This window comes from Falco punctatus (genome assembly GCF_963210335.1).
Source record: "Falco punctatus genome assembly, chromosome: 10".
Taxonomy (NCBI): Eukaryota; Metazoa; Chordata; class Aves; order Falconiformes; family Falconidae; genus Falco; species Falco punctatus.
Genome location: NC_137590.1, coordinates 34,083,674 through 34,097,982, shown reverse-complemented (window position 1 = coordinate 34,097,982; position 14,309 = coordinate 34,083,674). Strand labels below are relative to the sequence as shown.

Below are 14,309 nucleotides of genomic sequence, written 5' to 3'. Positions count from 1 at the left end.
TATTGACAGTCTCTGGGCTGGCTGGTCACAGTCCTATTGTACGTATGGCTAAAGCAGACATAAAGCGGTGCTAAGAGTCACCAGGGTTCTGCAGATGGACCTAAAAGTTCTTCAGGAGCCTGGGCACACCGTCATCTCTGTGCAGGTGGTGGTACAGTGCTACGCCAGGACAGCACCTCAGACATCCAGCGGGCAGGCAGGAGCTGGAACTGAAGATGGCCAGCATCTCAGGAGGACCTGGATGGTGGTGGTCCGAGGCCGGCAGGTTGCAAACCACTCTCAGTCCTCCGGTGAATTACAGCCAGGACCCTCTGCCAGGCAGTGCTGGTCACCTCAGGAGCTGGCAGCACCTTTGGTTAGCTTTTTGCTGTAATTAGAAGATCCCAGGGAGCATTGCTTCAGGTCAACGTTCAGGTCCATGCTGAAAGTTGGAGGTAGACGGGGGGAGCAAAAGGGGGTGCTAAAAGCTGGACCCACAGCTCTTCCCCCAAAATCACGTGCTGATCGTGGATGGATGTGGTGCTGCGCCTTTGTCCCAGGAAGGCGGCTTTCGGGAGGGTCCTAAAATACGTCTTCAGTACACAGTGCGACACGTCAGCTCTGATCTGATCTTTGCGGTAGCCAAAAGCCGTGTCGCCCCTCGCAGGTGGGGCTGTGACTTTGAACCCGGCGTTCCCATGTGCCGAATTTGTGCTGGTAACGGGGATGGGACAGCAGTGTGGGTGGCACCAGGCAGGAGGTCGGCGCATGAGCTCACCACGTGCTCTGCTCCCCGGCTGAGCTGCTGGAATCTGAAAGGGAGGGGACAGTTTCATTGGAGCGAGCGTAGGTCTGGGCTTGGAGTTGATGTAGTTTATTTTCCCTGTAGTTATTTAACGCCCGGTTGTTCTCAAAGTCCCTGGACTAGAAGATGTCGTTTCCCTTCCGACAAGGAGTCTGTTGCCCACCGCGGTTCTGCTGCTGTGGCAGAGAGTGCGGTTGTTGCAAAGAGCCGCCGCGGGCGCGTAGCTGGAAGCTGCACGAGGCCACCGAGGTAAGCTTTTTGCTGCATTTGGGCACATCAGCTCACGTCTGGGGGCTGTGATCTCTCTTCAGCCGGTCGTGGCAAGGCTGCAGGCTTGGTGCTGTGCCCTGGGTCTCGGGCAAGCGTGAACGCCGCCCCTGAGCAGGCTGCAGCAGCATCGTGGTGATCAGCTGCCGAGGCTGCGTCTCTGGTGGTGGAGGCGTGCCACCTTGGAACCCATCCTTAAGTGATGGGCCGGGTGAGGAGGTCTGGGAGGCGTGCCACCTTGGAACCCATGCTCAAATGATGGAAAAGATGAGGAGGTCTGGTCAGGTCAGGTCTGGATGGCTCAGGACACGTAGAAGCTTTTCTCTCCCACATCATTCAAGTGCCCCACACCCTGTAACTGAGGGGTTGGGGCTCCAGAGACATCACAGCTGAGTCAGCTGACAGAACTGCTTACAGGTCCTTAAAGGTGCTGATGAAGTGCTGGAACAGATCTCGTGCCTTTCGGTCTGTCAGGGCTTCCACAGAAGCGTTTCCCTAAGCCAGCAGAGAGGATGACTCCGGGATGGATGAGCACATGGTGCTTGCTGAAGGCTTTGGCGAGCATCTGCGCTGAGTTTGCGGGAGGCTGGCAGCTGTCATTGCTGGAGAGACCTGAGGGGGTGGGTAGCTGAATGAAAGGCTGTTTTACGGAGCAGCCCTGGTGGCTCTGTGCTGGCATCCTCCTCCTCGCCTGCGGTGTAGCTGGGTAAAGAGGAGCAGACCAGGTTTCCCTTCTGGACTAGACTCCAGTCCATGCTGCAGCCCTCTCCAGCCCGAGCAGTACCTCTGTATCACCTCTCGGCTCCACCAGGAGCCTTACAGGGAAGCAAAGCCACCCAAGAACCAGCTTCCCCCAGGAACTGCCTGCCAGGGGAGCTGCAGGGCTGCGTGGCCTCCAGAGCACCAGAGTGGCCCAGGCTCATAGCGGGGTGGGTGGCAGCAGGGGCTTGGGGTGCTGCACCCCATCTGTCCACAGGTGCCTCTTGGGACCTCATAGCAGTTTTGGAGCAGGGATGGAAGTTGGTTGCAGTTAACGTTCCTCTGTGTCTTAGGGAGGGCTCGTTTTAACCGTGTTGAAGAACGGGGCCAGGCTTCGGTGACACCAGCCCCTCGGACCCGTGCCCTTGTGCGTGCCTTCAAAGCCATCTCCATCCCCACCTTGGTCTCTTGTAGCTCCTGCCAGCGAGCAGGGGTGCTCGTGGGGTGGGACCAGCTGCTTTGTCTCCTAGCGAGGTGGCTGGCTGCCTTGTTCCAGCTCCGGTTGCTTCCCTCCTGTGCTGCTGGGCAAGCACGGTGGCCTCGCTCAGTGACAGCATGCTGGCGTGCACCCTGCGTGCTTCCTCGACGCCCGAGGTGGGATGCGGGAGGTGGTGGGATGCAGGAGGTGATGGAATGCAGGAGGTGGTCTGGGAAGGGCTCAGACATGCCTGTTCCCACTGCCAGGCTGTTATTTGCTGTGTGCAGGTTTATACCTGATGATGCGCTGTAGAAGGGGGGGTAGCATTGCTCAGAGGAGGGTGTGGGAGCAAACGTCCTGGCCACCAGCAGCTGTGGGAACTGGGATGAAGATGATCTGTGCATGCGCAGCTCCGCTCCCCCCAGGGCAGGCGAGCCTTGCTTGGCCCTGGGCTCAGGGCAGGGGCTGTGGCTTTGCAGTGCCAAGGTACCAGCCCCGGCCAGGGCGGCTGGGGCTGGGGGTGCATGTCCTGCGTGCCCTCACTCCGCTGCCCAGCTCCCAGCCGCTGCTGCCGCAGCCCCTTTGCAGCATGCGAGCAGCACAGCAGCACAGAGCTAGCACAGCCGCACGCGAGCATCAGGCAAAGCAGCACAGCGAGTTGAAGAGGAGGAAGACTAGCACTGCCTCTGCCAGACAGGCTGGGGCGTAAAGCTCCCAGGCACAGCACATCCATCTCTCCCATCACTGCATCCCAGGACCAGAGCCTGAAACAGCCCCAAGCCTCGCTCTCTCCCTCGGCCTGGCTCTGCTCCAGGCTCCGCTGAGCATCAATTATTCAGCGCTGCCTGGCTGGTGTATGGCAGAGGCACGCAGCAGGGCTGCCAAGCTCTTGGTGGCCGTGGGTGGCGGGCAGGGAGGATGAGGAGTGCAGCCGTGGCTTGGCACAGAGCGAGCAAGCAACAGGGCGAGACGTGGCTGCCCCTGTCCCAGCTCCTGGCACGGCTGGTTTGGCTGTGGATGGGCCAGGAAGGGCAGGAACTGCAGGGATGCCCGGGCACCCGCGCCCAGCGTCGCCTGCGGCTCTGCACTGGGGGGGCCTCTGGGCAGGGACCGGCCCGGGGAGCTGGGGTAAAGGGTGACACTCATGAACTCCACCACAGAAAGGGGCGGGGGGGTGGATTTAATGAGAATATGGCAATATTAATGGGATTTAATGGCGAATGCCAAGTGCGGAGGGAGAGGCAGTGGGAGGACCTGGCTGACAGAGCCGTTAGGATTTAAGCAGCAGCCTCGGTACCTTCCACAGGGTTCATCTGTCACTGGTCCCCGCTGTAGGTGAACTTGGGCTTGGGACTACGCAGCTGTCCTGCTCTCGGTCCCTGGGAGCAGCACCCGGCCCTGGGGGCACAGGAGGGGACAGGGGCTGTCTGCACCCTGTCCCCAGCCCCTCCTGGCAGCGGGGGAGCCATGCCGGTGACCTGCTGCTCCCGGTGTTTGGCCTAGGCTGGACCCCAGGCATGGCTTGTGTCCACCCTGAGGTCTGTCACTTCTCTGGTGAGGGACTGAGGTCCTGGGCTGACCTGCTGGGCAAGTCCCAGGGGTGGCCTTCCCGGGGGGGCACTCTGCACTGGGTGCTTGGCATGTCCTTTGTGACCCAAGCCCCACAACCCTAGCGGGTCCCCTTCGGTGCTGGGTACCACTGTGCTCCTGCACTAGCCGGAGGGATGCTGTCAGGGCATGCGGTGCAGCCCGGCCCCGCTCCCTGGTCCCCACAGGGGCACACAGCCAGGAGGCCACGGCCGGGCACACGCCTGGGGATGCCAGGGAGCAACGCCTTTCCTTCATTTTTTTCGATGACCACACAAAACGAGGCTGTTTCGGAGAGGAACACGACTCTCCCCGCTACACCCCTCAAACCCAGCGTGACTCACCTTTCCTGGGGGAACCCTGTGCTTCTGGATGCTTCTGCTCCCCGCGTGGCAGCATGGAGCTGCCACTGTCCCAGTGGTCAGACAGATGCCACATCCTCAACATCATGCAGGTAACTGCCAGCCCTTCACACCCGGCCCCAGTCGCCCGCTCGCTCTGTGCTGCCCCAGCCAGCAGGTTTGCCCGGCTGGCACCTGAAAGCACGCGAGGGATGAGGTTGGCTTCCTCCAGCCCACGATGTCTGCCCCTGCTCGCCGTGGAGCATCCCTGGGCTGGCATCCAGCGCGAGATGATACAGGAGCCACCCCAAGAGCTGCCTCCTTGTTGCACTGCTCTGTAGAGGAACGAAGCTGTGTTAATTAGCATTGATAATATACAGCTGTGGTTGGCTTCAGGGGCGGCGCGTTGGCCGATGTAGCTAAGGTGCAGCTGTGGCTGGTTCTGTGGCGGGGTTGAGAGCCAATGAAGGGAGAGCAGCCGAGGAAGAAGAGAGGAAGAAGCAAGAGGAGAGAGAATGCATGCCCTGGATGAAGAGAAACGAGGCGAAGGCAGCAGAGAGTCTGGCGTGAAGAGTGTGCTGGGATGAGGTGGTAACAGACCTTGTTGCAGCTTGATAGTTTGGAGAGCGCTGCGACGTGGTGCTTGCTGGTGCTGGTTTTTTCCCCAGGGTCGCAGGCTGCGTTTTAACTAGTTAATATAAATGTGCTAACTTAAGGAGAACAAGGTAGGAGCCCTTTTTGTCCCTGTTTGACCTCTTTTAGGTGAGGCAGAGCACTGCTAGAAGCAGGAACACCAGCTGATGGCACTCGCTGGGTGACGCTCCAGGATGCCACAATTCCTGCACTGTCCTTCAGCCCTAGGATGGCATCCAGCTCGGATTTTGCTGTCAGTCTTTGTGCCTCCGTGCTGCCCTGTTAGAGACCAATGACCCTGCGTTTACCATAACCGTGCTGCTGAAGTACCAAACGGCAGCTTCTCTTAGGGGAAACCAAAATACCGTGCAAACGTGACACCCCAAAGCCAACAGTACTGCGGTGACCTAAGCACGGGAAGCAGTGGCTGTGGAATCTGGGGGGTGTCAGAGGGGCTGCTCACATACAGCTTTTTAAAATCCATTTTCCGCTGTCAGCGGCTCCCCCTTACGCTCCCAGTGAGCAGCGTAAGCATGACTCGGCTCTGACTGGTGTAGCATCATGATGTGTCACATTCCCCCCCTCCACTGCGCCCAACCAAGGGCCGTGTCCCCTCACTCCCCATCCCCTCTGACCCTCCCAGCGCTGCTTGTGGGCAGCAAAACTCCAAATACAAAATCTTGGGCAAAAAAATGAGAACTGCAGCAGGGCTGCTGGCCACGTGGGATGCCCAGGGGCTGGGGGCAGGATGCTGCCCATGGCCCCCCGGGAGAGGATGGCAGCAGGTCGAAAGCAGCAGTTTTCTTACCACTGCTGCTGGGGATGCCGGGATTTAAGCGGGGGAGGAAGGCACGGAAGGAGCAGGGTAGACTCACCGCAGCTGAAGCACACGTGGGGAACCAAGCTAAAAGCCAGCACCAGGAGGCAGCCAGTCTTGCTGCAGCAGCTGTTGCTGTAAGAAACCTCGTGGAGACTAATTTTACGCTAAACTCCTTTAACTGTCACCATTACAACCATGTGAAGCACAGCATCAAATACTCCGGACGGTCTGTTTGGAACAGTGTAAAAAGGATTGACTGACTTCCCACCCCCCGCCCCAAACTTCCTTACAAAAAGGCACCAAAAACCCCAAAATAATAATAATAAAAAGCACAGACATGAAAACGTTGTTGTTTTTTTTAAAGTAATAATTATAATACATTAGAAAGAGTCATGGAGGAAGCGTTCCACGCTGTAAACAAGAATAGCAATTAACAAGAAAAAGCAGATGGTAGCCAGGCTCTGAAACCCTGACCTCAGCCGCCGTCCCGCGTTGGCACGGGTCCCTGGTGTGGGTCCCCAGTGTGGGTCCCCCAGTGCCGCCCTCCTGGCTCCCGCTGCCCCCCCAGCACTGCAGCCACTCAAAGTGCTCAATTACAAACCAATCAAACAACAAACTAAAGCCAAACCCACAACACCGGTCTTCAAAACTACCCGGAGGGCAGCGAGGTGCCACCCCAGGGCTGCGAGGACAAGGACGGGGGAGCAGCTTTCCTGAGTTTTGCTGAGGCCACTGCAGGGGGCTGGGGCAGGGGGCTTGGGCCAGTCACTTGTCCTGCTGAGCTGCCACCCTCAGCCTTCTCCTTCCCCTCCTATCGCCAGCAAAAGAGCTGAGGCTGGGCCACATCCTGCCCGCCCTGCTGCCGCACACCCGCCTGCCCGCATCTTCATCTGCGGCAAGAGACAGAAGAGGTTCGGGCATCCCTCCAAGCTTCCAGCCAGCCCAGGCTATTTGCCCCCGGGAACTCTTCCCAAACCTGCCAGCTTTCAGGGGCTGCAGGCTGGAGAAGAGCTGCTTAGGTGGCACATCAAGGAGGATGGGGACCTTCCCAGCAAGAAGCTCACTGGTAGGAATGGGCAAGCCCGGTCCAAAGGTCACTGAAACCAGTTGGTGGCTTCCTCCAGGCTTGGAGGTGACCGAGGACCTTGCTTCTCGTTCCTGTTAGGGCTTGGAGGGGAGGAACCCCCCCAGATTCTTGGTGAACACCATGCACCCAATGCCACGCAACGGGTACTGTGCGTTTGACATGTCTCCAAAACCAGAGCCAACCACCTTTTCCAACGTCAGTACTACACAGCACCCCAGCCCGGGCGCGCACGCAGCACGACGTGCAACGGCTGAGTACCTGAAAAGAGGGGAAACGGGTCAGAACGAGGGGAAAGAGGTCTCAGATCTCCCACAAGTGAGTCAAACGCTGGGATGCGTCAGCGGGAGTCTTACGTGTGCTTCAAGCGGAGGACCGACCCCCCAGCTACAGAACCCAAGCCAAGAGGTGCTGAGCAGCCCCCCGACGTGACCCCTACCTGTCCCGAAACACTGCCCCGGCATTTTAACAGACCAACAAGTGTAACTACTGCACGGTTACTGAAAAACACACCCTAAATGAAAACCAGTTCAAGCACCCTCGTCCTAGAAAGGGCCTGTGGTGTCTCAAAAGGCAAAACCTGAACGTTCGTACAGCACTTCTCCTCCAAGAGCAACGCTCCACTCCTCACCGCGCACCTGCGAGGCAGCTGGCGGGGTTATCCCTGCGCTGCGGAGCGAGAGCGGGCGGGCAAGGCTGGGCACTGCGGATGCCGTGGTCCCTGCCAGAGCAGCGGCTGCACCAGAAGCCGAGGTGCTGTGTCTGGCTGGCCGCAGCCAAGGATGGGGTGCACCCCCCGCCGTGCTCCCTGCTGCTAACATAAACGGCCACGTGCACACAAGGCAAAAATATCAAACAGCGACCCAAAGGAACCCTGATAAACCCCACAGAGTAACGCAGTGGAAGTTTTCTGCTGGGCTTCCAGGTAGGCTTCAGATCAGGTTGTGTTACTGAAGCAACTTGTGAGATAAAAAACGTTTTCAAAGTCTCCTTAGAACTTAACAGAGCTTTTGCGTAGGGCCTGGGAATGGCATGGGAATCCCACCTGCAGTCCCACCTCTTCTGGCCAGCAGAGTCAAACAGAGCACATCTGGACCAGCTTACTACCTGCCCTTTCCATCAATCTTCCTCCCTGAGGAAGTGCTTTCCCCTGTAGGTGTGAAGTAGCTACTGGGAACAGGAGTTTGGACCAGCTCTTTCCACGCTGGAGCCGTGCCCGGGTCCCGGCACACCTCCAGCCGATGGTTTGGGCTGTGCAGCAGGATGGGGAGGACACGGCCAGCCCAGCAGGACTCAGTGCACGAAGGGCACACAGGCACCCGCTGCCTCATCTCCCCAGCAGCGTGCCGCGGTGACACTGATGCTCTACAGCATCACCATCCCAACCGCCACGCCTGGGTTTCCTTCCTTGGGTGCTGATTTCTGGGTGGGCCGAGTGCAGGCGGGGGGCAGCGCGCTCCCCTTCCCCGACGCTTGCCCACCAAGCCGGCTTTGCCGTGCCATGCTGTGCCGCGCCACGCCACCACTGCGCCTCCAGCAGCTCCCACCCTGCACGCAGGAGGGGAAGGCCAGCAGGAAGGCCAGGCTCAACCTCCATTGCTGTCCCTGTCACCTTGGGAAAGAAACCACCCTGCTGGCGGTCCTTCACCGGGGTCCCACCAAGGAGACCCCCCTGCCCCAGACAGCCCCCGCCACTGCGGTAGGCGCCGGGAAGAGCCGGGCACCGCTCTGCGGGATTGCACGGAGCGGGCAGCGCTGCCCGTGCCCTGCCGGACACCACGGCCCTGCCACCGCCCCCACTCCCACCGACTGCCACGAACGCCGAGCTACGGTGGCAGGGCCCTTTGGGAGCAACGCTGCTGGCTGCACCCGCCGGGCATTTTAAAGAAACGCCCACGGCCACGGGTACCCACAGCAGACAGGAGCAGAAAACACACACCGCGTTCCCCAGCTGCGTTCCCCAGCCCTGCTGCTGCCCCACCAACGCGTGACGAGGCTCAGAGAGCTTCGAGCAACACAAAAACGAAAGCGCTTTCCCATTTGTCCATAGGAACGATGCAAACCCAATTTGCTGGTGGCTCCTGGCACCGGCGGCCACCGCTCCAACCTCCTCGCCGGGCGCTCGTACCGAAGCACAGTGCTGTGCTGCCACCCCGACACGGCCCTGCTGAAGGGGGGGTGGTCCCGAAAACGGGGCGAAGGTGCTGCTCCAGCACCCGCTTCCTCTCCCTCGCCTCCCCCCTGTCCCCACTAATAGGTGACCGATTTGGGCAGCTTCGCCAGGGGAGGGGAGCCCGAGAGGAAACTGTTCTCCGAGCGGGATTTGGCAACCTGCGGCGGTAATTTTGGTTTGGGGCTCAGGGGGGGCCGTGGGGCTTTCAGTGCGTTTAATGGTTTCTGGAGGCTCTTTTGGGCACCTGCCTCCGCCGGGTCCAGCGCGAGAGGGGGTGGCACGGAGGTGGCAGGCAGGGGACGTCCCGTCTCCAGCAGAGGCGATGCCACCTGCTTTCTGTTGGCCAAGTCCTGCTCTGTCGCGTGGGCCATGTGGAGGGGAGTGGTGGTTTTGATGATGGCATGGGGGCTGTTCCCCGCCTCCAGTGCCGGCTGCCCGGGGGAGCCCTCACCCAGCCCCGTGGCCACCGACTCGCTGCCGGACAAGAGGGGCATGCTGCCCCCCGGCAGCGCGCACAAGCCCTCCGGCCAGCGCCCGGGGCCAGTGGGGCTCCCCGGCCCGTTCTGCTGCAAACTGGTGAGCTCCCCCGTGGATGCAGCTTTGGCTGCCAAGCGCTTCAAGTCCGTTGGGTCTGGCAATGCCACTCGGCAGCGCTCCTCAGCTGTCTGCTCCCTGCGCTCGCTCTCAGGGGAGCTGTCGTGCTGTGACGTGCCGGAGAGCTGCCGGCAGCCGCCCGGCCAGGGGCGAGGGGGTGCATCGAGCGCTTTGTCTTCACCGAGGGAAGATGCTTGTTCTCCTGCCAGCCGGGCAGCAGGACTTGGCTGCCATACCGTGTGGTCCACAGCAGAAAGCTCAGCTGTGCTCAAGTCCGGAGGACACGGCACGTTTTGGAGCAAGGAGTCCAAGGAGCCGTGCTTGGCCGGGGTGGGGAGGGAGACCGGCCCGTGGCTCACCGCGGCACGGCCGGGAGCGAGAAGCGGCTGCTCCGGAGGCAGGGCCGTGGGCAGGAGGTGGTGGTGGCCCTGCATCTCACTCGCCTTCAGAAGAGATGGCAGCTGCCCATCCTCGGTGGGTTCCACCCGACGCTCCTCTCCCGGCAGCCCACCCACAGGAGGATGCAGGGGGATGTCCGTCGTTTCAGCTGCTTCGCTGCCCGGGAGGGTGGGAGTCCTGGAGTCTGCCACCGCCGTTCCTCCCAGGGCCCCGGGACCTCGCTGGGGATGGGGCTCCCTGTCTGGGGGGTGCTCGCCCACCCGCCCATTCTGGCCGTTGGCCGCCACGTTGCCCTTCACAGCTACTGGGTTGAGGGAGAGCTCCAGCCCCAGGGGTTTCCGTGGGAACTCCTCAGGCTTTGCTGCATTGGAAGCAGAGAAAGCAAAATAAACCCCAAACCGTGCATCACTTCACTTCTGCACCCGGCATGCCCCGACCGGGGGGAAGGCAGACGCTGCACCAAGCAGGTGCCAGCCCTCCCGGGCTGCCCCGGTTCCCAGCCACGCCAGAGGGATGCTCTGGTCCCCAGGGGACACGGGTACCACCGGCTGCCTCCACCGGGCCGCCCACCTTCCCCTCGACGCACCTGGTGGGGGAAGGTCAAATTTCATCTTGCGCAGTTCAGTCATCGACACCTGCAGCTGCTCGATGACGGCATCGTCCTCGTACTGCAGGGAAGCGGCAATTTTCTCCTGCAGAAATTCCCGTAAATCTTCCAGCGTCATCTTCAGCAAGCGCTCTGGGGGATGACAGACAGGAGTAATGGCAGCGGCATGGCCAAATCGCTGGGTAGCACAAGCGTGGGTTGCATTGCTTTGGTTTTATCCAGGTTTCTGCTGCTGCTCCCACTCCAAGGTGGGACAGCCTGAATATTTTTGCCTCTTTCCCACCCTCCTGCTGTTGCTTGGGGTTGCTGATACATTTACATGTCCGTGCCACCTGCGGGCAGTAGCTTAGCAATGGCAGGATGATGACAGCTGGGACCTATGCTGACCAGGATGCAGGTTTGGGCCATTTCTGGAAGTTCTCACCAGTACCTCTAGGAGGAGGAAAAGCTCCAGGAGACAGACCCGGAGCATCAGACTGAACAGCCGCCCTGGCAGCCGCCAGCCCCAGGCAGAGGCGCAGGCAGAGGTGCTGACCCGCCCGCCAGGGGTGCAGGCAGGGGTGGGATGCAGGCAGGAATAGGATGCAGGCAGAGATGCCGATCCACACCACACATTCTTAGGAAGGAGAGGTGACTTCACAGCCAGGATGAAACTTCTGCCTGCCAGCTGCCCAGCCTTTGCAAACCAACGGGATACTTAAAGATGTTATTTCAGGATAGCCTGTTCTTCATTCGGCTGAAGGAAGAAGCAGGGTGGCTGTTTGCAGAAGCCAACACACACAGTCCCAATAAATCCCGCTGGCCCACAGGTTCCCAACATGCACCGTCAGCATCGCTCCCGCCCCAGATCAGAGACCTAACGGGGTGACAAAAGCAAGGCTGCTAGTTTATGGGAGCAGAGGGGTTCAAAATCCCAAAGACCTCGAGGTAGAAACATCATTGCCCTAATATTATGTCAGAAACCCTGGGTTTGGTCATTTTAGAAACGTATTAATAGATTTCTTCCTCCCTCTAACAGCCCTTTCAGCTGAACCACTACACAGAGCTTTGCAGTCAGATGGGTCTGTGTCACCCCTAAAAGTCTGTTGATAAAATGCGGGGCGCAGCAAGCACAAAGGCAGCCGGGAGCGTTTCAGGTGGGGCTTGCTGCGCGCCGAGCGCAGCGTTTCAACCCTTGCAGCATCTCACAGCCTCCCCGCAGCAGCAGCACGGGCCGGTGCCTTCTGGGGCCGGGGCAGGCACGGAGCAGGCTGGTGGTGGCCACCAAGGCTCGCCGGACCAGCTGCGTGCGGGTGGCCCGGCACGGCGCCACCCCTGCCGTACCAGATGCGCCCTGCTGGGACCTTACTTTTGTGCAGCTTGAGGATGGTGTAAGCCATGGCCGTCAGCACCCGCTCGCCTTCCAGAATGTAGATATCCCACAGCCGCAGGGTGAGGGTGAAGGGGGTCTGTTTCAAACACACAAACAAAAAGCCTCATTAGCACCAAACTCATTGGCACTGACTGGTGGGATGATGATGCAGAGTTTGGTGGCACCACCACGTCCCCTTCCACCGCAACACGCAACAGGGCATTGGATTAGTCTACAACACAAAACCCTATTTTAGAGTTGATGGTTTTGCCTTAAAGCTAAGACCCTTGGGTGGCTGGAAAAGTACTTAAAACCTGGCCACAAATGCAGAAAAAGGAGAAACTTTCCACACAGGCATGCTAGCACGTGGACTCCCCTACCCTGGAGGGAGCATCATCATCTTCCAGCCTTGCGAGCGCACAAACCCACTCCTGTATCCATCCAGATTGCCCAGACAGATGAAAGGCTATTGATGGCACAGGTCTGAGGGCCCAACAGTGCTTCACTAAGCATTAAAAAAATAAAAAAATCACTCCTTTGGTGTCTAGAGAAGTACTCTTCATTACACACAGGCTTATTTGTGCCTGCTAGAAAAACCCAGATCCAACCTAACAAACAGGACTGAACTGATACCCAAAATGACGGAGCCGTCCATCACCTCCCAGCAAAGATTTCAGGCATCTCACCAGCACAGAAATTAATACTGGTCCCACTGTGACACTTCAGTTCAAGCTTAGGATGCTGTGCTTACTCTCCAGAATCTGACAAGACCCTCTCATCACACGACGCTACAATTAAAGGGACTTTGCATTTAATACAGCTTTGAGCGTCAGGCTGCAAAACAGCGAGTTCCCTCTCAAGGGAAGGGATCATCTGCTGTTTTATAGGAGATGGGGCAGCAGAAAACTGAGACCGAGGACACACAGATGTCCTAAATATGAGCAAGTCCAGATGTTGCGTTCCAGTGTGCGAGCGCAACGCTGCCCCTGAAAATAAAGTACTCTCAGCTTGGGACTGGCAAATTAGCTCTGGACAAATCCGGGTAATTTTCTCACGCTTTCAAGTGTCTCCAATGCCCAGACTGCTCCTTTGCCCGCAGCTGCTGCAGCGCTATTTGCTGAGGTTCGTGCCTCCAGCAGTTCGTCTCCCTACATTGTTTCCAAAGCTGAAGTGAGGTTAATAATCGCCTCTGCAGCAGTGCCAGTGGGCAGGAGAAGGATCTCTCCTGACTTTGCAGCTTACGCTGCTGCTGCTGAGCCATCTCCCGGCACCCGCTTCTGATGAGGCAGCAGGGACTGGGGCTTGTCATCAGTGACACACAGTTATTTTTAGCTTCTCCCTTACTAACTTACGAGTGCGCGCATAATACCCCACCTTATAAAATATTAACACCTTCTTCAATTATGATACTTTCTCAAAAATCCAGGCGGATTAACCGTGCACGCAAGCGGCAGAGCAGCAAACAAGCCTCAGAGCATCCTCACCCTGTCAATGAAACACTGCAGGAACCACTTGGTGGTGTAAATCCCCGTAGTCATCTGCTCCTTGTCCTGGGAGGAGAGAGCAAAGAGAGACAGGCGTTTCACCAGGCTGGCTGCTGGGGGTCAGGCACCTCACAGGGCTTTTGCGGGGGGGAGGTCGGCTGGTTGGTTGCTCAATGCCGGGGTCTGGGTGCAGGATCTGACTGCGTCTGTCTCCCGGCAAAGCCCCTGCTTTCCATCCCGGTGCTGAAGCCCCGCTTTGGCCCTTCACCCACGGTGTTCATCACCCCTGATCCTCAGCGTGGCCAGAGACAGCTTTGGAAGGGCATTTCTAGGAGAAGCTTTTCTGGCCTAACACCTACTCCAAGGATCTAACAAAAACCTTCCTGGACAAAACCCACGTGCTCCTTGCAGGCTGCCACTTTTGTCTCCGCAGCCATTCCCAGGCGAGCCTCTCAGAGCACCGCAATAACGACAACCCCAAGTACCCCGAAGGTAAATCCAGACCTGCACAAGCAAGCCAGCTTTGCTAGCACTGCCTCACTTGCATGGCATGGCTGCTGCCAGACCAGGAAACTCTTAAAAACCTCACCAACATCACCCCGGTCTATCACTTTTCCATCCCTGCCTGGCACCCGGCACAGTGCTCGCACATACCTTTGCTTTCCCTGGCATGGCACAGCCGGTGCTGGGATGCGCAGCACCCTGCACGTGCATAAAGGCGACGTGCAAAGCCAGCAGAGCGGCGGGGATGGGAAGAGAAAGGAGCCCATGGGATTAACAGTCGTCTCCAGACTTTGCTTTCAGCTGGTGCTGGGCACCTGCAAGCCTGGGGAGCCTTCAGGAGCCGAGAGGCATGAGCAGCTTTCTGAGAGTTATTCCCATCCTCCCCGTCCAGGTTTCCCCCCCCTACCCATGGCTACAATGAAGTGAAAACCTTGTCTTGGCTTTGTTTCACTTTTACGGCCAGGGCTGGCTCGTTTGCAGCACGACACAAGCGCTGCTGCAGAA

The 14,309-nt window shown here is 58.9% G+C and overlaps 1 protein-coding gene across 9 annotated transcripts in view; it reads right to left on the bottom strand.

The window, feature by feature from the left end:
• Positions 1-5,947: 5,947 nt before the first annotated feature.
• LOC308070858 (TBC1 domain family member 3K-like) overlaps positions 5,948-14,309 on the bottom strand; it is an 82,394-nt gene continuing 74,032 nt past the window's right edge. For all 9 annotated transcript variants that reach the window (XM_080405500.1, XM_080405502.1, XM_080405503.1 and 6 more), the window contains 4 exons: positions 13,302-13,367; positions 11,815-11,914; positions 10,446-10,598; positions 5,948-10,220 (listed from right to left, as the gene is read on the bottom strand). In XM_080405500.1, the coding sequence (XP_080261626.1) occupies positions 8,944-10,220; positions 10,446-10,598; positions 11,815-11,914; positions 13,302-13,367 (1,596 nt within the window). In that variant the 3' untranslated portion in view covers positions 5,948-8,943. The remainder of the gene's footprint in view (positions 10,221-10,445; positions 10,599-11,814; positions 11,915-13,301; positions 13,368-14,309) is intronic.